The 23,321-nt window shown below is 39.5% G+C and overlaps 2 protein-coding genes across 6 annotated transcripts in view; one reads left to right on the top strand and one right to left on the bottom strand.

Annotated features, from left to right (window-relative positions):
* LOC139478219 (terminal uridylyltransferase 4-like) overlaps positions 1 to 4,095 on the bottom strand; it is a 37,573-nt gene extending 33,478 nt beyond the window's left edge. For all 5 annotated transcript variants that reach the window (XM_071260615.1, XM_071260614.1, XM_071260613.1 and 2 more), the window contains exons 1-3: positions 3,991 to 4,095; positions 1,244 to 1,860; positions 844 to 914 (exon numbers count right to left, since the gene is read on the bottom strand). In XM_071260615.1, coding sequence (XP_071116716.1) covers positions 844 to 914; positions 1,244 to 1,853 — 681 coding nt within the window. In that variant the 5' untranslated portion in view covers positions 1,854 to 1,860; positions 3,991 to 4,095. The remainder of the gene's footprint in view (positions 1 to 843; positions 915 to 1,243; positions 1,861 to 3,990) is intronic.
* A 229-nt stretch (positions 4,096 to 4,324) lies between these two features.
* Positions 4,325 to 21,363, top strand: LOC139478640 (RNA exonuclease 1 homolog). The gene is made up of 13 exons (XM_071261200.1): positions 4,325 to 4,472; positions 5,642 to 7,575; positions 9,230 to 9,301; positions 10,624 to 10,761; positions 11,588 to 11,764; positions 12,196 to 12,580; positions 13,184 to 13,327; positions 14,184 to 14,297; positions 15,805 to 15,878; positions 16,598 to 16,711; positions 17,161 to 17,415; positions 18,236 to 18,356; positions 19,585 to 21,363. The coding sequence occupies exons 1-13, from the start codon at positions 4,361 to 4,363 to the stop codon at positions 19,680 to 19,682; spliced, it is 3,738 nt and encodes a 1,245-aa protein (XP_071117301.1). The 5' UTR covers positions 4,325 to 4,360; the 3' UTR covers positions 19,683 to 21,363.
* Positions 21,364 to 23,321: the final 1,958 nt, after the last annotated feature.

Below are 23,321 nucleotides of genomic sequence, written 5' to 3' on the forward strand. Positions count from 1 at the left end.
CTAGCATTCAGCCCCGAGTCTGCAGCAAATGTCAGTAAAATATCCTAATTTGGAACTAAACATTTCCCAATTGATGATACAAAGTATGAATATATTTATGTATATCTAATACCGTATTCGACGTAATAAGCGCCTACGGAGATATTTGCTATTTATTGGCTAGTGAACAATCCCAATTAGCACCCCTTCCGATTAATCAATGTAAACATGACTTATTTATTCTCGTATAATACGCACTTGTGTGTTATATGCACCTTTAATTATGGGCAATTAAATTCTTGAAAAATATATCTGTCCTACATAAAGATTTCAGGCTGTCAGCATAAACCACGAAATTTATCTTTCACCAAAATGATATTCTCATAAGAGCCCCTTATTTCTAATTTTGAGAGCGCCCTTGGCGCTTGTTACGTCAAATACGGTAACTAATTTTAAGACTTTGTAAAATTAACCTGTATTCACCAATAAACCAATAAATAGGAACAGGTTATAATGCTTTGCTTTTTATTCCGATGCCATATGCAAATGCTATACGCCAGGGGCAAGACAAGGGACTGGGGTAGAAATTAGGGGGTGATTGTATTTCATGCTCCTTTCAGCTTTCACACAATACCTGTTATACAGTCGTTTATCATGTTAAAAGTGCTTAAGTGTGCATCAGACACACCAGTGGTATTTCGAGTTATAAAAAACCCCGACTGAACACACAAATATTACTGAAAAATGGAACTGAAAGTTTTTGGGGGCACTTTATGTATATCAATGCAATTATTATAACTCTGCAAAGAGAGAATATAAAACTTTCACAAAACAAAATAAACTGGACAATGAAACAAGAAATACCTTTTTCAAGGGAAACACTTTCTGTTTTTCCATTTCCCTTAGGGTAGAACCATCAACCTTTTCTTCAGAATCTAGAAAGAAACAAAACAAAATTATTAAAACTGTGCATTGCTGAAATTATTATCATCCTTATCAAAGATTTAAATAAACAGAATACTTCTAATAGACACACATTTCATAATTCCTTGATTATTGTTTTACTTTTACATACTTCTGAATAAGCTGAATAAGCTTACCCATTAGAAAAGAAAAATTATATGGCCTGACCCTACTTTCCCTGACCATGATTACAGAGATCTACCTAGACTGATCGGAGGCCAATATTTGACCCCCAAGTCTGCAGGAAATCTCTGTAAATGTTCCCAAATAGAAATTACAAATTTTCCAAAACCTGGCTTACCATCAGCTCCCCCTTTCTTCCTACTCTCCTGCACTGCCTTGTCCTGCTGGCCAACATTCCTGCTTCCACCGTTACTTCCACTAGATGCATTTACTGAACTCTGATCTTGACCCTTAACAGCCTGGTTTCCTTTCAACTTGGGCTGTTGCTGCTGCGGCTGTCGTGGCTGTTGCTGTTTTGTCTGTTGCTGCTGGGGCTGTTGTTGTTGCTGAGGCTGCTGCTGTTTCTCCCTCCCCTTCCCTCTGTTCCTATTCTTCTTCTGCCCACCACCACCATCGTTCTGTGGGTTACTGGGGCCCTGGCTGTGTTGCCTAGGGGGGCCAGGATATCCTGAGTGTTGGGGATGGGGTTGGTAGGGCATCAGAGTCGGACGGCCTGTCCTGGGGTCAAGAGCCAATGCTCTGTTGCCTGGATGGTAGGAAGGTGGATGATCCATCTGGTGATAATGTCCACCCCCTCCCCCTCCTCCCATGGGCTGGTAGGCTCCTTGGTGGTGGGAGTCATCATAGGAACCATTCCTGCTACCCCCATCATCGTACTGTCTCTGATTGGCTGATCTGTTCCGTCTCCTTCTCTGGCCCCCCCTGTGTTCGTTCCCTTGTGCTGCCATCCAAAATCTGTTGATGCAACGAATTAGATAATAATCTGTGAACTACAAGGTTAGGTGAGGTGGAGGGTGAGGTGGAGGGTGAGGTGGAGGGTGAGGTGAGGTGAGGTGAGGTGAGGTGAGGTGAGGTGAGGTGAGTGTGTCTTGCCGACTTAGTGTTAGCCCACTGACATACCATGCTGCAGTTTAACATCAATGCCACACTCAAACACAGTATACCATCTTCCCGTGGCAAGGGAGTTAACTGACTATGAAAGTCCATGGTATGTCAGTGGGCTAGCACTATAAAATCAGCAAAACACACACACCTCATCTCAACTCAACTCTGAGCCAACCAGTATTTGTTTAGATCCTTGTTTAGTCCTTAAATGCCGAGAGCCAGGTAGGGTAACAACAAGTACCATCTTTTAATGTCATTTGGTATGACGTAGCCAGGGATCGAACCCTCAACCTTCCACCATCCGTGCAGACCATGGAGGCGGTCCAAGGAATTACAGATTATCAGTACCTTTTGAAATTAGATTGTAAGTTCCGAGCCTTGGCAGAAACTTTCCAAATTTAATTAATGTTGGAACAATGTTACATGAAATCGTTTGTGATGACATAAGCAATGGATGATGTCATCTTCAATTATTTGCCACAATGCATTCATATGATGTTCCTTCACAAACAATGAAAACAATGGAACAACTGATATGAAGTAGCCAGCATGAAGCAAAAAACATGCTCGAAGACGATGTGTATTCATTACCATCTATATGTCAAAGATAGAATCACTTGCCAATATTATCTAATTGGTCTGGTCACAATCAGGGGTCACATTTATGTTGCACTTTTATTGAAATTTCATGCGCAATTAAATTGCTTAGTGGGGTAAGAAAATAAAAGGTCTATATTAGCACTTTTATGCCCGAAAAGAGTTTTTCTTATTTTCATCCGGTTTTGTCTCAAACTCATCATAAACATCCTATGGGCTACAGACACTACAAAATTCTATATATCATTAAAAAAATAAAAAAGTTTCTTGAAATGGACAGTTTATTCAAAAAGGAATGAGGGAAGGTATGTGTTTTATCTGACTGGACACAAGAAGGCAAGAAACTGCAAAGTAAACAGCCTTTATTCCTGTCTGCGAAAGACAAAACATAATTCAAAATGATGTAAATAAACTATAAGTAGCTGTTTCACTTCTGAAAATACCTGGCAATCAAAATCTAAACATCTAAAAAATTGGGCTACAGACACTTCATATTGTAAAATGTCCCATATGTTCAAAACCAATTGAATGGAGTAAAGGTAAAAGTCAGATTAGTGTAGTTTAACATATTACATGAAATATCTCCTTTGAATACGTTACTAACTGAACTGTTCAGTCGAAATACCATGTATTAAAACAGGGGCTATGGACTACTTGGTGGGAAAGTTATTTTTTTCATGATTATGATTCTCTCTCAACATTGTATAATCTTATCCATGCACTGAAATGAGCATATTTACTCATAGTTCACAAAAACCAAGTAAGCAGAACAGGAAACATTCATTTGGAAAAGTATAAAGCTTAGAAAAGCAGCATAACGATAATAACAGTTAACCAGACAGAATCAATGACACATTCATAAGTACTAATTGTAAAGCATGAGCATGAAAAGAAACCAATAAGATATTGACAATACTTAATTATGTATTGAAGAGTTTTGTGATAATGTTTGGATTCTTATAGTCAAATATCCACAGGCCTCTCCACATTGGCTATTTAGATCTATCCCACATGTTGTAGAGGGTAAATAAGTTTACATGAAACTCCTTTCTGGGAGACTGAATCCACGATATTCCAAACTGGGAAAGAGAATGTGTTGTGAATAGGGATTTCACATTTCAAGTGTAAGGGAATCTCAGCAAAATAGTGACCAGTATTAACCTTTATGAGTGAACTGTTCATAACATTTCAGAACAAAACAGTTTTGATTTGTGGACATAAAATAACTGCTGCAGATATCTATTACATGTTTCAGAAGGTGATGACATATCCTTGTTCTTATATTTCCCGTTTCAAGACAAAATGATGTTTTTGATTACTGTGAAGTCGTAAGTTATCAATTGATACAACGTATGCAAAGTAAAAATAGGAAATACGATATACATTACAACCACGCGACTCTGTCAGAATGTCTTTCTGGGTGGGAGTGTATTTTCTTTACATTTCTTCTAACATTTATTTGGCTTTCAGTTCCGTACCTCTGAGCATGGCGCTTGCTCCTGCGAGTTACCTCCCCTTGTTAATCTTTTTAACTTTTGTTTTTGTCCAAAACGAAAGATATGTTCTGTGAATTGATATTTGGCGATAATTTGATATTACGATATAAAATTATGTTTGCAATGTTAATAGAATATTAAAAATGTTTTCCAACACCTGCGATAATTCGCGAGAATCAATATGGCGGCGCTCTGTAAAAGGGCTGTCAATGCAAATTACACATGATTTCACATCCAAATACATCATTTCATAAGACATGTTTGCAACTTCTGGCTATTTCAAAGGAGTTGACTGTCCCTACTACCTAAGTGGACTATGCGAAAGGCCATATTGTCATTTGAGACACGTTAAGAAGGATGGGTGCCGAGGTGAGAAAAAGGGGCACCTGTTTCAGAAATAGAATGTCAAAGAAATAAACAAAGGAAGTTTTGTTTTCGTTTAAAATAAATGGAGGTACATGATGACGTGACAACATTATGATGGTTCAGAATAATCATATTCTTTATATATTCTAATTTTGTTGTTAGAGACGAAACCGATACCACTATTTGTTTTTTTAACTCTGTAGAATTTAGTGATCAAATCTACAGTAAGCATGATGAGATAACTGAAACTTATTTTATAGTGACCAAATGACCATTTCTGTTTAGACAGTATTAAGACCTTAATGTTCAGATGTCAGTTTATGCTGTGAGTGGTTATGAAATTGTAAATTTCATGAAACTACATTTACCAGGCCATAGTGAAATTGCAGGGTGATTTTGAAAACAGCTTACGCCTTGCTTGCAAAAATGGCACTGTATATTCATACTACGTTTGTAAGATTTTGTATGTTTAAACATCACCATCTATATACAGTAATTGATCCATCTCAATATGTTAGGTATAGAGCTGGGACCGGTAACTCGCGAACTCGGGTCGGGTGGGCACTGAGTGGGACCTGGGTACCCACAGGACTACCCGGACCCGTGGTTAGTCACGTGAAACTAGTATATTGTTTCATGACAAAAATTCACTATATAACTACATTGTTACATGACAATTTTAAGTCTCTAATGTTCGCATTTCTTCATGACTATGAACACGTTCCTTCTGACTTATGTATGTATTAACAAAGCTAAAACTTCAGTCAACTTCGGTGTATGCATGACCACTTCGTTATATACCTGTATCTAAATACATTCTGCCAGGGCTACTGTCAAACTATTCCCAATTGGACATTTTGTACCTCTCTCTTGACACCAACAGCGGGTACCCGGGTAGGGTCGGGTAATTGGGGTGTTGGTACCCGGGTAGTAAATTTGGACTCGTCCCAGCCCTAGTTAAGTACACAACTCTCCCTCAAAATGGTTAATATATCATATACGCTCAGTGATGATTTATTGCACACAAAATGGATTTGTTGTCCCAACATGCTTCCAACACACATAAACCCTTAAATGTTAAGGCCATTTGTCAGACACTGCCACTGATGATTAGCAGGGAAACCGCTTTACTATACCGACATCAACTAACACTGAACTCCCTTTGCTTTTAGATGCATCATCTACATACACATCCTCTTCCAATTATGTGGGAGGAAGTCGACCGTCTTCTCCCATTGATCCTGCCCTCACTCATGGAGGCTTACAGTGCAGTGGCCCAACAGGATCAAAGCCTGTGGGGTCTGGAGGTTACCTAAGCAAATCTGGTCCAACAGGGAATACTTGTGGAGTTCCATTCAAGGCAGACGATGTTGAGGAATATTCTGTCGATGGCCACGATTCCGAAGGACCTTTGTATGAGCCCACACCAAAATATGACATTACAGGTGGGCGGAAGAAAAGGCAGAACTCAACAGACTGTCAGTACAAGCCAGGAGGACCTGCAGTAGAGGTGCCGGAATATGAACCAAATCATGCACCCGGAACCAAACCAGACAAGACACCTGTGTACAAACCTGGCAGTGTGACCAAGAAGTCTAAATTAGACAGTTATGTTCCAAGTGGGTTACCAAAAGTGTCAAAGTCTCAGGCTAAGAAACGTAGAGCTAATCCTCCAGGTGTACCGGATGTCATTCCTGAGTATGTTCCAAGTGCTGTGCCTCAGTATAATCCCACACCTATTAATCAGCTGAAGAGGATGAAGAAGACACCAGATACTGAATCGGAGTATGATCCAGTCAATAACTATATGTACTCCACCAGTCAACCTCCCAATGATGTAGGAGAGGTTGTGTATGTGCCGACAAAACGATCCAAGATAGAAGGGGAGGAAGATATGTTTATGGACGAGTTTGGTGGTTCGGATGATGCTATGTTTAGTGATGATGATCATGAGGATGATTCTGAATTAATTATGGATTCAGGGAGATATGAGTCACCCCTTGAGGAAGAATCAGATGAGGAAGTTAGTGAAATTTTTGCAGTTAAGTCTTTTTTCAAAGACACCATTTCAGATAAACCAGCTGTGGACAAGAAAGTTGAAATTTGCGAAAATGAGTTGAAACATCCAATTCGAAAATCAATGTCTACTGAAAAAAAAGAAGGGGATAAACCATCTGGTGATAATAAGAAAGACAAATGTGAAAAGACAGATATTGATAACAAATTGAAAGACAAGTTGGAAAAATCTTCTAAACATTCTAGTTCATCTAAGTCTAGTTCTAGTGAGAAGGGAAGTGATGCTTCTAAAAAGAAGGACAAATCTGCTAGCAGTAGCAAAAGTAATAAATTGTCTGATAATAAAAGTACAAAACATAGCTCCTCCAGTCATAAAAGAAGTTCCTCAAGTGAAAAATCTCATGGTTCTAATGGTGCTAATCATAACAAATCTAAACATTCAGAAAAAGACAAATCCAGACACAAAGAAAATGGTGTATCAGATAAATCTCGAACAAAAGACTCCTCAGCTAAGCATGATAAGGAGAAACAAAGCTCCCACTCTTCAAGTTCGGAAAAGAAGCATAAATCAGATTCTCAGAAATCTCATAGTAGCTCTCATAAACCAAGATCATCTTCCAAAGACAGTTCACATCAGAGAGAGCACCACCGAGACTCGAGAGATAAGTCGAAGGAAGGTGATGTTAAAAAGAGCCATAGTAGCCACAGTAGATCCTCCACTAGTTCTCATAGTCATGGGCACTCCAGTAAAAGCAGCTCCAAGTCAGAGAAGGAAAATAAAAACAAACATGAAAAGTCGTCATCTTCATCTTCATCTTCTAAAAGTCCCAAGGATAAAGGTGGTAAGAATGATAAGGACCAAAATCTGGCGCATATCAATGCTGATTTGTTTGGTTCAGAAAGCGAGGAGGAAGGGACGTTGGGTAAAAAGTCCAACAATAATTCGCATGACATGACAGATGCTGAGTTGGCCATGTTCCTTGAGGACAGTGATTTTGAATGTGAGACAGACACGTTTGAGGAGTGCTTAAAAATATTCAACGAGGAGGCTGCATCATTTAAGAAACAGCCCAGGGAGAAAAAGGCAGCAGTAAGTTATTTATCTGTTCACTTGAGCTAATATTTACATATGTATTTTGGGTGTCTGGTTCAAAGGGTGTCATATTTCATCATCTCTCAGACAACCGTTTTTAATAACTCCTCCAAGACAACTTGATGTATAGAGCTTAATTTGTTGAAGTGTTTCTAACCAAATGGAGATGAAATATCATCAAGGCAACACAATTGAAGGTAAATATTTTGCTTATTGAATTTTAAAGAAATTTTTTAATATTTTCTTTAGCATGTTCAGTAATCAGACTTCTCAGTAAGTTCAAAGACGAAGCAAAAAGATGGATGTGGTGGTTAGGCTCTGTGACGTTTGATTTACGTCTCATCCTACCCTGAAGGTGTGGGACGTTGCTCACATCATCTGATGTGTAGGGTTTTTACAGGCTCATGTGATATAGCAGGAATAATACTGACTGCTTTGTTTAGCAACATTCATTTTTACAGCTCCTGTTCACATGATACAGAGTTAGAAATTGGCACTCGTCCTATAGTCCTTGCCAAACTGCCCAATAGTTAAGATATAAAGATTAGTAGAAATTTGCCATTTTTGTAGGGTTTGGCTATATGATCAGTGATGATATCATTATAAAGACTAGTGGACTAAAACAGTTTCTATCGCTGATGATACATGACATTGCAACTTAAAGAGATTTTTGTTTTAGAAATAGAATATCTTGGTATAAGTACTCATTATGCTCATGTGCAGTAGACCTTTGTATATGATATGGTAAGAGGATTTTGTTGAAATAACGACTTTGTGATTTTATAGGTAATCAGATGATAATTGTTAAGAGTTGTTTATCAATGGACATCTGTTCATTTTACAGTCATGACCGTTATCAATTATATATGTTATTAAGTATGATACAGATGGACCCTCAGATAGCAAATTTGATGTGTCACTTGATTTTATCAAAAATAATTATTCAGAATGAGAAGCACAAAATTGTTTCTGAATTAATTATGCCTCCACCTTGCTCTTGTTGTTTGAATATGTCGTATGAAGAAAGATAAAGATACTTATTAAATATCTCTAAATCTATCTTTATCTTTCTATTTTCAACATGTTGAAGTTATTATAATGATTAAGGCAATAGTTTGTTGCAACCATTGTTCCAACTTAGTTTTCTGTTAAATGACATGCCATGACAGACTAACTATAGAAATAGGAAATAATCATGTGTTCTTTATCTTCTTTTGAGTAGTATACATGTACAACCAGTGTTGAAGATAAAAGTCAAGGGGTCCTTATCACTGCTTCAATGTTAGGAATAGAAGATTCAGGCTAAGTTCAAGTTCAGTCCCTAGGTTCAACATTGCAGCAAAACCCCAAGGAGCCCAGGAGCCCCCTTGTTTTGGAAAACTGCTTAAAAATTGTATGTGCTATGACACCTGATAAGGCTTTCACTCCTTCTTATAGCGATCACCAGGGCAGGTCGGGTAGCCTAGTGGTTAAAACGTTTGCTCGTCACGCCGAAGACCAGGGTTCGATTCCCGACATGGGTACAATGTGTGAAGCCTTTTTCTGGTGCCACCAACATAATATTGCTGGAATATTGCTAGAAGCGGTGTAAAACCATACTGACTCACTCCAACTTAGTTTTAGAATCATTGTGTACATGTCATGTCTTCAGAGGGAACACAGTGAGTCAAGAGATGCCCAGGTGGTGGGGAAGAAGAGAGTGGCACATGCAGGTGACGTGAGGGTGAGACATGTTTCTGTACAATCATCAGGTATTTATCTAAGTTTCCAAACTTAAAGGCCTTGGCAAGCAACCTGGGGGAAATTAACAGTTAAAGTGTGTTTTTTCTTAAATGAGAAGGTATTTTAATGTTGTTTTCAATGAAATAGTGCAAAGCTAAGCACTAAAGCCTTTTCGATCATCCTTTTTGGTCCTGTGAAACACAAGTTACCTCTACAAAGCCATGACACTGGTAATCATTGGTTATGACTACATGAATTGGTCAATTTGGGAATTCGTACTCACTATTGGTCCAGACTATAGCTGAAATATTGCTGAGTGTGGTGTTATACAACATACGTACACACACAGTACCTGTTTCTGTGAAAAATGCAAATATTGACCAAGAACGAGACCGAATCAATTTCAACATATCAAACTATGTTAGCTACAATAACGTTAGGGAATTCCAACTAAAGGAGACATCTGATTGGTTTAGGATTGAGCGATGCCACTGCTAGATAATTACAGGGGGCAGCCCAGTCAACTGAGGCACTGCTGTGCAGAGTTGCTTCCCTTGGGCACAGGAACCTGTGATCATGGGTTAGAATCTCCAGTTCACCCCAGTTATATTTCTAGGTTTGTCAGCACCATACACATGCTCATGGGTTTCACGGAAGAGGTAAACATCTGAGACCTGCATCACTTCGGGCTTTCCTCCCACATTAAGCTGACAGGCCATGATGTAACAGATGTAACTTCAAAGCAGCGTGAAACTCACTCACTCCCCCTTTTAACTGACACACTAATCACTGCCGAGATAAGTCTCTATCAGTCATCATTGTCTGACAATGGCTGCATGTCAATCTAGACATTATTACCATGATTATTGCACCGATCTGTGGTCTAGTGGTAGGGCGTCCGCCCGGAGAGCTGAAGGTCTGGGGTTCAATCCCCGGCCGCGTCATACCAAAAGACGTTAAAAAATGGTACTTGTTGTTACCCTGTCTGGTGCTCAGCATTAAGGGGCTAAAACAAGGACTGGTCGGCTTGGAGTCAGTATACTGTAATTGAGTGGGGTATTCATGTTAAACTGCATCAGTCCGGACTAGTACAAGCAGCCACACACACACATGCATGCACGTCGCTACATAAGTGCAATAATCTTGGACGCTACGTTAGACCCAATTTCACCTCACCTCACCTCACCTCACCATGATTATTGTGAAATCGATGGATATCAAAGTTTATATCATTTAAAATATTGGAACTGTGATTTGTAGTTTCTTTGAGATTTATGATATGAGAAGTCACAAGCAGTGAGTCCTTTGCCCCTCTCCATGCAGCCATCCAAGCGGGCAGCTCCGAAGCCGGCCGTGAAGATGAGTCCTGCAGAGGTGATGCACAATCGCTTGATGGAGATGCAGCGACGGGCCTTGGAGGCGGCAGAGGCCAGGAAGGCAGTGGCGGATGCCCAAGCTGCAGTATGTAGATACATCAATGCTTCAGTAGTCCATAATAATCATATTGATAGTATTGATACTACACAAACATAGTTAAGAACCCCCCCATTCTTCCATATTTCTATAGTTGATCATACAGTGATCTGTCATGCAAGGACAGAATAACTATAGCACTATGAAAGAATTGGGGTGGGGAGGGGGGGGGGGGGGGGGCATTATATACACCTTCATTTGTGCTCATGGCGCTACTTTAACTGGGGTCAATGGATCATTGTGTATTTCAGTTTTTTTGTCAGCTCCCGAGGGAGATTACAAATCAAGCTTATTTAGTGTGAGAAGGTTATGTATTCACATTACTTTCTCCTCCAAGTGGGTTTGCCACAGCCATGACAATATCACATTATGTAGATGCATGCTTGCTTCTGTATGTCAGAGCTGGAGATTAACTGCCAAATCTGTGAGCACCTTCAGGGTATCTTGTTTAAATCATCTTTTTGGAAATATTTAATCACTAGCCTCAACCCACAGCCTTGAATATCTTTGGATATGTGGTTATTTTTTTTTTCTGAATTAGTAATATTTGGTGAGTTGATGTTGAATGACAATTGATGGTATTGAAGAATTCTTTTTTTATACTGATTATTGTTATTATGTCATCGTGACCTGATGTTGCTCATGCTGTCAATCACTGCTTTGGTTGACAAAGTTTGAGTTGATTGTTTATGGGCATATGTGATATCGCTTTGAGATTGCTGACAGTGGCATAAAAAAATATTCATTCACTCACATATCCTGATCAAAATTGGAATGATGTATCTCTAAAAGTAAATGACAGGTGTTTCTGTAGATTGCATCAGGGTCGAGTTCGTCTCATAGCATGGGAGGGGGACAGAAGCGAACAGCTCATACCCCCAAGATGAAAGCAAACCGACAGAGAAGTGTGGATGACAGGGACGATGACAAGAGAACTGTTGCTATCACAGTGGCCCGAGGGGAGAAGAGGAAAGCCCATGCTCCAACACTGGTACGTTTAAACGTCTTTCTGAAAATGTACTTAAAGTTCACAGCGACTGGCTGATGATTGATTAATTTGTCATAATTGGCAAGCTGATATTTATGCTGTACGACTAAAACAATCTGACCTGTAAAGGTGACTATGCTTGTCGTAAAAGGCGACTAACGGGATCGGGTGGTCAGGCTCGCTGACTTGGTTGATGCATGTCATCGATCCCAAATGCGTGGATTGATGCTCATGATATCAATCACTGGATTGTCTGGTCCAGACTCGATTATTTACAGACCGCCGTCATATAGCTGGAATATTGCTGAGTGCAACATTAAACAACAAACCAACCAACTAAAACAATCTATTAGATTTTGTTTTATATATAAATTTTGAGACTATGGTTTGAATCTGTTTGAAAATATTAACTCAAGGCAATTCTTACGTTCCAGAGTAATGTGAAACGTCCTACGATACCTGCAGAGTTTGGGAGTAAGGTTCCAAGTAACATTCGTCAGCGCTACCTGAATCTCATAATAGACGAATGCCTCAAGATATGTAAGACGGAAGAAGAGGCGTATAAGAAAGGTCAAGAAGAAGAGGCTGCTGTGTACAAACGAGCCACCAATAAAAACATCTACCTCCGAGTTGCTGTGAATGCCATAAAGAGATTACGAGTTGAAGTACAGCAGTCTTGCTCATCACCCACCAAGAGTCCCTCTAAGATTATTAAACAGTCTCACGAGGCAATGTTAGGTGGCAAAAATGCCACAAGAACCACCTACACTTTGCATCGATCAGGAGGCGGAACCAAGACGCACACTGATGATTTCAGAGGTAACTTGTTTTTGAGAAAACTTTTGGAATTTGTCGGAGAAAATTGGAATAATCTTTTCTTACTCATTTTTGTTCAAATCTGAACTTCTTATCAGGAATTTTTGTCATTCTTAGGGAAGTTTAGATTAAAATGTTTAGGATTCTAAGTTCTATTTAGGGTGGTTGGGTATTGAAGAGTTTAATCCCTTGGCCAGTGGTGCAGAAGAACTGGTTTTGTGCTCTACAGAGTGTAAAATCCATTCTTGTGACCACACTCTTTTAGTATGTCAAATCCCCACACCCTCTCTCATATGATATTGTCATAACATTTTGGGGGTAGTGGGGTTAAAGCGTTCGCTCGTCACACCTAAGGCCCGGGTTTGATTCCCCACATGGGTACAATGTGTGAGGCCCGTTTCTGGTGTCCCCTGCTGTGAAAGTGCTGGAATATTGCTAAAAGCAGTGTAAAACCATCCTCACAAACTCATGACATTTTGTTAATTAAAACTACTCTAAGAAGGCTTTGCACGTTTGTCGTGAATGTGTGTACATATGTTTTGTACTGTATTTGATGCTGAATTGCTCTGTCTTGTTGATTTATGGTGTGTGTTTTTTCTCCTACAGGTGCGGAACTGTACAAGCGGTTGTCTAAGTACATCCTGACTGAGGATCAGTTGAGGGAGAATGGTTATCCAAGACCCTCTGACGAAGGAGGATCACATGCCAAGTTCTATGCTGACAGGAAAGAAAAGGATGTCATTTTAAAACGTAAGAAAGTCATTCAGTCTATAAACAATGAAACGCTGTTTGTCCCAACAATTACAATTGGCAATAACTTAATACGCTTCGAAATTGATGCAAGTCCAGTAGCCCGAGATTACCAAATTGTGCTGATAACATGTAGGCATCCAATGATGGTAGTCTTCATTGACTAGTAGCATTTATGGCCTATAACTCTGAACCAGTTCTCCATGCTTCAATTTGCTACAATTTGGAACTGAATAAAACTGACAGAAAATGTAAACAGGACTGGCTACAAATGTCTACAGCTAAGTACATATATACAAAGGGACATTACTCCATGCCAGTTTCTATGAATTATTAATCTGGAAATTGGTTAATCTGGATGATTCTGCTGGTCATGGTAAGGTCTGGATTTGCAGTGTGTCCTTCACCTACAAAAGTTTTCATTCCGTTAAACAGTGAACATGTTAGGCATGCCAGAAACCTATGATTGTGTTTGTAGGTTTGTCAGCTCCATACTTCGGGCTTTCCTCTGATGTTATGCTGACATGTCATGATATAACTCAGATACTATTGATATTGGTGTCACTCACTCACTCACTCACTCACTCACTCACTCACTCACTCACTCACTCACTCACTCACTCACTCACTCACTCACTCACAACCAACCAACCAACCAACCAACCAACCAACCAACCAACCAACCAACCAACCAACCAACCAACCAACCAATCAATCAATCTGTGTCTGACATTTAACATATCAACCCAGTGGATGAGTACCATTTTACAATTCTACCATGAAAATAACATACCTGAATGTTTGTTCTTGAGTTATTAAAAGTCTGGAAGTTAAGTTTATAGAATGTATGTTACAGAACATGAGAAGAACTGTGCACGGTGTGGCAAGAGGTTCATCGTGTTCCCTAACGGTAACTACAATCGAGAGGAGGAGTGTGTCTACCACTGGGGCAAGGCCTGGAAGAAGAGAGGTGAGGGAGGACGCTGTGGTACACATGTTGCACCGAACTATGCTGAAAGAACCCCTTTGTCTGTCGGTCATAAGGTGCATTACCAAACCTTATGATACCAATAGGGGCGGTCGTAGCCTAGTGGTTAAAGCGTCACGCCGAAGATCCGGGTTCGAATCCCAACACGGGTACAATGTGTGAAGCCCATTCCTGGTGTCCCCCGCCATGATATTGATGGAATATTGCTAAAAGCAACGTAAAACCAAACTCACTCACTCACTGATGATACCAATAGCTGTTTCATGAAAAAGCATCTTAACCAACCATCTTTGTCCCTGCTCCCTTTATCTTTGCTTTTGTTTCAGCTTTTGTGGCATCATACAGTACTCCTCATAACCCTTAACACTGTGTATCAGTTTGTGACAACTCCAAAATGTGACATCGTGCCCAACGGCATGGAACATTGCTCTTGTTATCAACCACTAGTTCTGGGTCCAAACTATTCACATATTCACTGTTCACATGAAAATCCTGGTTAGAATTGGTCTTCTCAAGCCCATAGTTGCCAAAACAGGCGACTAATGGGATCGGTTGGTCAGGATCACTGACTTGGTTGATGCATGTCATTGTATCCCAATCTCATGAATGTTTGGGTGGTCGGGGAGCCTAGTGGTTAAAGCGTTCGCTCGTCAAGCCGAAGACCCAGGTTCGATTCCAGACATGGGTACAATGTGTGAAGCCCATTTGTGGTGTCCCCTGCCGTGATATTGCTGGAATATTGCTAAAAGCAGCGTAAAACCATACTCACTCACTCACTCATGAATGTATAGAGGTGTGACAATACACCGATGCATCGATGAATCGCGATATTTGACTTCCCGATACAAGTACTGATCACAGTTGCACACTAAGTAAAAAATTATCGATTCATACCTTAAATGTTTACTTTATTGGTTAAACACTAATTAGTAGTAAAAATTGGTAGTAAAAAAGAAAATATTTTCATCCATTGCGGCATACCTGACACTGCCAACTGCAAATCATCACTGTGCCAGGTATTTGACTATCCTGTCTATGAAAAATATCGGTTACACACTACAGATACGAGCACATACACGTATCATGATACGTATTGGATCTCACAGTTGGTGTATCGTCCCAGCCCTATAAATCAATGCTCAATGATGTCAATCAATGGATTGTCTGATCCAGACTTGATTATTTACAAACCGCGGTCATATACCCATATTCACATCCTTTTCTGATTTAGATGAAATATTGCCGACTGCAGCACAAACATGGCTTAGTCTGGTTAATAGTGCATGTTTATACAGGAAGTGGAGGTACTTCCTGTGATGTATGTAAAATGAGGAATGGCGAGAATAAAAATGAGAAATAGAAAAGTCAGTGGACATTGTTTCTTGCTATGATAAGCTTACAGTTTGGAATACACGATATCAGAGATTAACAACTCACACCTTAAGCAAGTGTAACACGTTTTGACACTATCCACTACTTCCATTTCCAGTTGACCGTGCCCTGGTGTCGAGCTACAACTGTTGTGGGGGGGACCTGGGGGCCGAGGGCTGTCAGGTGTGCAAGGTAAGTGTCCCCTACAGGTATGGCTGGGTTGCTATTGGAAAATATATATCATGTCATTTTGTTTGATAACAATGTTGAAATGTGTGTCTCTAGATCAACTGAATTCCTGAACAATTACGTCAGATATAGAGGATATTATGTGAGAGTTCATATCATACTATGTTTACCACACGAGTGTCTGCATTTCGGTATTTAGACACTCATGTCGTAAACACGGTATGACGTGAACTCTCACGCTTCTTGTATAAACCTGGAACATTTTATTCGTGTTCATGTCATACTATGTTTACCACACGAGTGTCTGCATTTCGGTATTTAGACACTCATGTCGTAAACACAGTATGACATGAACACGAATAAAATGTTCTATTTATTACTAAAGAAGATGTCTTCATACAGAGCGTTTACCTATAAGGACAGCAAGTCGCAACAGCAGTGGAACCACAATTTGTCGAATGGCAGCAACAATCTTCAGCTATGACATCATTTCCAGTGTGAAGTCATTCCGACCTCACTTCACAATAAGATTAGAAGGACGTCAACGTCATGATTGTACATTTTTAACCAAAGAAGGTATTTATAGTTTATATGTATGGTTTAGTGAATGTAGAAACGGTTTCAAGCATTTATAGTTTGACAAGATTGACTTCTTGCACTGAGCATGCTGAGAGTCTGTTAAATATTCAAGTGGTAATCTGTGAATAAATTTGAAATTTCAGAACCATGTATTCGAGTCCAACAAGTCTGAGAGTGTGACAGGATACATGAAAACCATTCCTTCGTCCCCACCAATAGATGGGGATTATGGGGTTTATGCCATGGACTGTGAGATGGTGAGACCTTAACGCTTCTTCTCTTCAGTACTTTAAACAGGACACTGGTAATCACATGAAATCTGTAGAGATATTGTCTGAACAGATTGTTCATTTACTCAGGGGATCAGGTTGTCAGGCTCGCTGACATGGTTGATGCATGTCATTGTATCCCAATAGCGTAGATCCATGCTCATAATGTCAATCACTGGATTGTCTGGTCCAGACTTGATTATTCACAGACCGCCGCCATATAGCTGGAATATTGCTGAGTGCGGCGTTACAAACATACAAACAAACTTTCCATGTTACTCGCTGTGTGACAAAAGTGTTCTCTGCAAAGATATAGTAAAATAACCATCAGCTTTGAACATTTGAGAAATTTGAATATGATGCTACTGAAAGCATGAGATTTTTAGAAACAGATGTTGTAGAGTGGAAGAGGTTATTGAATCTGTGTCTTGATGTAGGTGTACACAAAGGGCGGTATGGAGCTTGCCAGGGTGACAGTGATCGACCCCGAGTCCAAACCAGTGTACGAGACGATGGTTAAACCAGGCTTCCCTGTGATCGACTACAACACCAGGTTTAGTGGCCTCACTGAGAAGGATCTACAGGATGTGAAGACAAGTCTTCGGGATGTACAAGCTGTGCTGCTCAGTCTCTTTACAGACAAGACGATTCTTATTGGTCACAGTCTCGAGAGTGATCTCATATCGGTCAAGGTGACTGTTTTTAGTTCTGATTGAGGTGATGACTGCTTATCAGTCAGTGAAGAAATCCTGTCTACCAAATGAAAGAGTCGAGGGTTGGCATAATTGATGTGGCAGCACACTTTTCTTTAAAAAATATCTTTAATAGTGATGGATTTTCGAGATAACAAACTGTTTTCGTTTCGGGAATAAAAATTAGTTGCATATTTGGGAAGTGCTACATGGTACTTGGATGAGTATAGAAAATACATGGTGGGGTGTAGATACTACTTGGATGGGTGTAGACAGTACTTGGATGGGTGTAGACAGTACTTGGATGGGTGTAGACAGTACTTGGATTGGTGTAGACAGTACTTGGATGGGTGTAGACAGTACTTGGATGGGTGTAGACAGTACTTGGATTGGTGTAGACGGTACTTGGATGGGTGTAGACAGTACTTGGATGGGTATAGACAGTACTTGGATGGGTGTAGACAGTACTTGGATGGGTATAGACAGTACTTGGATGGGTATAGACAGTACTTGGATTGGTGTAGACAGTATTTGGATTGGTGTAGACAGTACTTGGATGGGTGTAGACAGTACTTGGATGGGTATAGACAGTACTTGGATGGGTATAGACAGTACTTGGATTGGTGTAGACAGTATTTGGATTGGTGTAGACAGTACTTGGATGGGTATAGACAGTACTTGGATGGGTGTAGACAGTACTTTGATGGGTGTAGACAGTACTTTGATGGGTGTAGACAGTACTTGGATTGGTGTAGACGGTACTTGGATGGGTGTAGTGGATAGTATATCGTATTTTCTATGTACATTTTCTGTGTTTTAGATCATACACAACACTGTAGTGGACACATCTGTAGTGTTCCCCCACCGACTCGGGCCACCGTACAAGAGAGCTCTCCGCAACCTTATGGTAGATTTCCTCCAGAAGATTATACAAGACGATGGTGAGATCAATTTCTTTGTTCTATGCAGGAACTTTGCTTATAGGGCCTCATGCCATGCTTACAATACATTCAGTGTTTCTTACAGCAGCTGATATATTATTGTTATTAGTTCGTTACTCTGAAATATCTCAGGAAATGAATAGTTTGCTTGAACGACAATCAGGGAGGTGAACAGGTGCCTTACTGATGGTGTTTTATCTCTTGAATGGTCTAGTGATAGAGCGTCCGCCCGGACGGCAGAAGGTCTGGGATTCGATCCCTGGCCACGTCATACCAAAAGACATTAAAAGATTGTACTTGTTGTTACCCTGTCTGGCGCTCTGCATTTAGGTGCTAAGGACTAGGACTGGTCAGTATACTGTGTCTGAGTGGGGTATTCATGTTAAACTGCAGCATGGTATCTGAGTGGGCTAGCACTATGAAATTGGCATTAGTCCGGTCTAGTACACGCAGCCTTGCTCGCAATGATCTTAGGCTGTCTATTCTTTAGCCAGGTTGTCATGGGTTCAAATCAATGATGATCCTTGGTTTGACCATACTATTAGTATCTCAACTAGTTATGGATAGTTAACAGTGGAGAGGACTTTAGTAAAAAATCTAAAGATTTTGTAGTGTGATGACAGCCAAAATAAAGATTTATTGCGATGTGATAGAGGTAGTATGCTTTGAATTATCAACAATCCTAACCATGCTAACTATTGTTTGGTATTCTCCAATTATGATCTGACAATACCATACCTTTCTTTTTGGTTTCACCGAAGTGGTAAACCTCTTCACCCTGCATCACTTTTGGCTTTTGTGATATGTGGAAGTACTGATCAAACTGGCTTAAAACGAAACTCACAAACTCTCTGTTCAAAGCAACAGTATATCAAACATACCCTCACCCCTCACCCCTCACCCCTCACTTCAAAATATATGCTAAGGAACCAACCATTTTTTTTTATATTTGGGGGAGGGATTTTATACGAAATAAATTGTCCCTGAAAATTTCTTGTAAAAAGATAACTATGCTCAGACTGTTGAAACGAAAAGAAAATCAGGCTCATGATTTTAAATATAAAAATATCTGGTTTTGTGGCTGAAGCGAAAAAAAAGTCTAATCTCAGCACAAATATCCAAATGGTTGGTCCCTAAGTCGCTTTGATTTTAGTAGGTAAGGATATTCTGTAAGTTATGCCTGTAAAGAAATATGCCTCAGTAGACACTGAAGCCTTGTATGTTTCAGTTGGTGGCCATGACAGTCAGGAGGATGCAGTTGCCTGTTTGCAGCTTATGCAGTGGAAGTTGAAGGAGGACGCGATGAAGGAGGTCAGGCGTGTCTAGGACTTGTCACCACTGTCATCTGTGAATCTGAAGATCCATCACTCATTTCAACACCTGTTTCAGGAGATCATATATGAAGATCTGTAATCCACTTCACCACTTAAACCACGTGTGTCAGGAAAACATCAGTTTCAGCCCTTGTGGCAGGACAGCAGGGAGATACTTCAGCCATGACATCACTTGTCATCATATCACAGCTATCCGAGTCCATTGTTACAGAAAAAGATCCTTCAGCCATTACACTACTTGTATCATGATATCGTAGCTATCCGAGTCCATTGAAACAGAAAAAGATCCTTCAGCCATTACACTACTTGTATCATCATATCGTAGCTATCCGAGTCCATTGAAACAGAAAAAGATCCTTCAGCCATTACACTACTTGTATCATCATATCGTAGCTATCCGAGTCCATTGAAACAGAAAAAGATCCTTCAGCCATTACACTACTTGTATCATGATATCGTAGCTATCCGCATCCATTGTTACAGAAAAAGATCCTTCAGCCATTACACTACTTGTATCATCATATCGTAGCTATCCGAATCCATTGAAACAGAAAAAGATCCTTCAGCCATTACACTACTTGTATCATCATATCGTAGCTATCCGAATCCATTGAAACAGAAAAAGATCCTTCAGCCATTTCATCAGTTGTGGCATGACAACCATTGACAATACATCTGGAAGATCTGCCACCCATTTTATCCCTGACTTGCGTCTGCTCATCAAGAAGTGGAATCTGGTATGTCACATGCATCTGTATGTGCTATTGAAACATGAATTGGCCTTTTGGGCTTCCCTGCAATGTTAACATCAGAATGGCTGCAATTTTAGAACAGCAACATAAATGCATGGTTAGCTTTGCGCATCTGGAATACTTGGGCATTAATATTTTCTTTAGCATTGCTTGCATGTATACAGTCCACCATCTCAAATAAAATGTGAAAAGATTGTCAGTCTGGTATGATCACACAACATCAGCCAGTATGACCTGTTTGTTTGGTTAGGTTTTGGTAATGTACCAAAATCTTCATACATCAAATATTCATCACCTGATATGTGTTACTAGTTTATTATCGTTAAATATACAAGTACATCAGTTAAAAGATTTTATTTGCCAAATTCAGCAGTATTACAGCCACATTACAATGGGCCAACGCAAAGAATGGGCTTCACAACCAATCAGTTAAACACTGATTGCAGGTTCATGACTGAAAGCTTTACCTAATACTTGAACTACTAATTTAAGACTTACAGTCTATGTACATTGATGTATTGTGCACATTAAACCGAGCAACTCCTTGGAACTAAATATGGTTATGTATGTATTCTTTCCTTACCGTATTCGAGGTAATATGCGCCCGGGCGCTCTCAAAATTGGAAATAGGGGGCTCTTGGCGAGAACAAAAACAGAGATTGTAAATTTATGCTGTTTATGTTGACAGCCTGACATGATACAAAAGAAAAGTATGTGCGTATCATACATGACAGATATATTTTCCAGAATTTAATTTGCACATAATTAAGGGTGCATATAACACACGAGTACGTATTATACACGAATCAGTAAATCTTGTGTACATTGATCAATCGGAAGGGGTGCTAATTGGGATTGTTCACTAGCAAATATATTAGCAAATATTGCCAAGGGCGCACATAAGAGCGGGGCGCTTATTATGTCGAATATGGTATATTGAATAATTATATCGGATTGAAATGTGTAATGTTAAGAAATATTTTGTTGCATTGTAATTTTATAACATATATTGAATAATTGTATTGAATAATTATTTTGGAATGAAATTGCTTATTCATGTATAATGTTAAGAAATATTTGCTTCATTGTAATTTTTATAACATATATTGAATAATTGTATTGAACAATGTTGAATAATTATTTCGGAATGAAATTGCTTTTACATGTATGATGTTAAAAAATATTTTGTTGCATTATAACAATGTGTAAACAATTTCATTCCGATATAATTATTCAATGTAAGGAAAAAAACCAATGTTTTAGAATGTACGACTCATTGAACTTTAGAATATACAACTCATTGAACTTTAGAATATACTACTCATTGGACTTCATAGCATCTGAAAACCTTACGTTATATTAGAGAGAGACATTTACAGATGGAGCTGCTCTATTGTGAGTTCATCCTGCTTATGACAGACATTCTTGGTTTTCAACTTTATAAATAGCATTGAGCAGTAAACCCCTGTTAATGACAATATTGACGTGTATGAACAATGTCCATGGCAGCCAATCATTAACATTATGGAGTCAACACGGCTTCATGATCCCCTCAGTTCTTGATACATATCTTGTACATATGTAAATGATGTGATTGTCTTTGTTATTGTCCGTGGTGTATTCAGTGTCTGCCGAAGCCTCTTTGTTACTTGTGTTGCCGTTATTCAGCATCGTCATATTTGTCATTCTGCTCAAAATACTACAAGGATAGATATACGAGGACTGGTTGACTTCCTGCTATGTGTGTTTTATTGTATTAGTTTAGTTCCTGTTTTGGTGATAGTATTTACTAAATGTTGCATTTATGTCCTGCGACAAGATACAATTATGTTGTGGCGGACTAAATGTTAACTACATGTTTAATTGTCACCTTGTTTGTACTCAGAATTGACAGTCTTGCCAAAGATATCATCAAACAATTTGTCATAACTTTTATACTTCAAATTGAATGTTATTTGTACTTCCTTGGTATTCGTGGAGTATAGTCGTCTAAGGAGCCAAAATTTGCTGTGCAAAGTTGCATCCCTTGTGTATACCAGCAACCTATGATTGTGGGTTCGAATCCTGGTTGCACCTAATATGTTTCTAGGTTTTGTCAACACCGTGGGTTTCACCAAAGTGGTAAATGTCTCCAACCTTAAGCTGACACGCCGGGATATAACTGGATAGTGTTAAAAGTGGTGTTAAACCCAACTGACTCGTTCTTTTGTACTTCCTCTTAAAGAAGTGTGTTTTCTTTGTAAAGCAACTCTGGAACTCTGGTTTTCATGTAGATTATGTTTTCATAGATAGAACTAGGTGACTGCCTTCTTCGTTGTCAATACAATAGGAAAATGTATACACAACGTTCCTCCATCGTGAGAATAAATACATGACATTCCTGCATCACCAGTGTAAAAATACAGAAGATATGTAGTGTCGTAGTAATGTGTCTAGTTTTAGTCATGTATTTAAATGAGGGTGTGTTTCACTCACAGAGGTCAAACAAGCCCAATCCCGTCATGGAGCTAGTACGAACCATTGTTCTGAGTAAATGTCCCGAAGGCTGTTGCACATGTTACGTGAGAATATTATCGATGTAATCTGAGCTCTCAGTAGTCTGAGCACGTTTCCCTCTTGATTCCATGACTTGATTCGTAAACACTAGCACCATCACCACAAATCGTCCATCTGTATTCATGGGTGATGAACGAACGTTGTGTTTACAATCTTATGAAGTATTGACGATGTGCATCCATATTGCTTGTGAGAGAATCTTAATGTTCATTTCTTTGGGATCTTATTGACTGTTGGGGGCACGGATAGCCCAGTCGTCTAAGGTGCCGCGATTCACTGTGCAGAGTTGTGTCCCTTGGGTACGCCAGAAACCTATGATTGTG

This window comes from Haliotis cracherodii, unplaced genomic scaffold (assembly GCF_022045235.1).
Source record: "Haliotis cracherodii isolate W230 unplaced genomic scaffold, xgHalCrac1.p SCAF_4, whole genome shotgun sequence".
NCBI lineage: Eukaryota > Metazoa > Mollusca > Gastropoda > Lepetellida > Haliotidae > Haliotis > Haliotis cracherodii.

Excerpts from the sequence above, each read along its gene's own strand:
- LOC139478640 (XM_071261200.1), top strand. The coding sequence starts at position 4,361 with ATGTTTGCAACTTCTGGCTATTTCAAAGGAGTTGACTGTCCCTACTAC. Across the intron at positions 10,762-11,587 it reads TGGCGGATGCCCAAGCTGCA|ATTGCATCAGGGTCGAGTTC; the intron begins GTATGTAGATAC and ends GTGTTTCTGTAG. Across the intron at positions 12,581-13,183 it reads GCACACTGATGATTTCAGAG|GTGCGGAACTGTACAAGCGG; the intron begins GTAACTTGTTTT and ends TTTCTCCTACAG.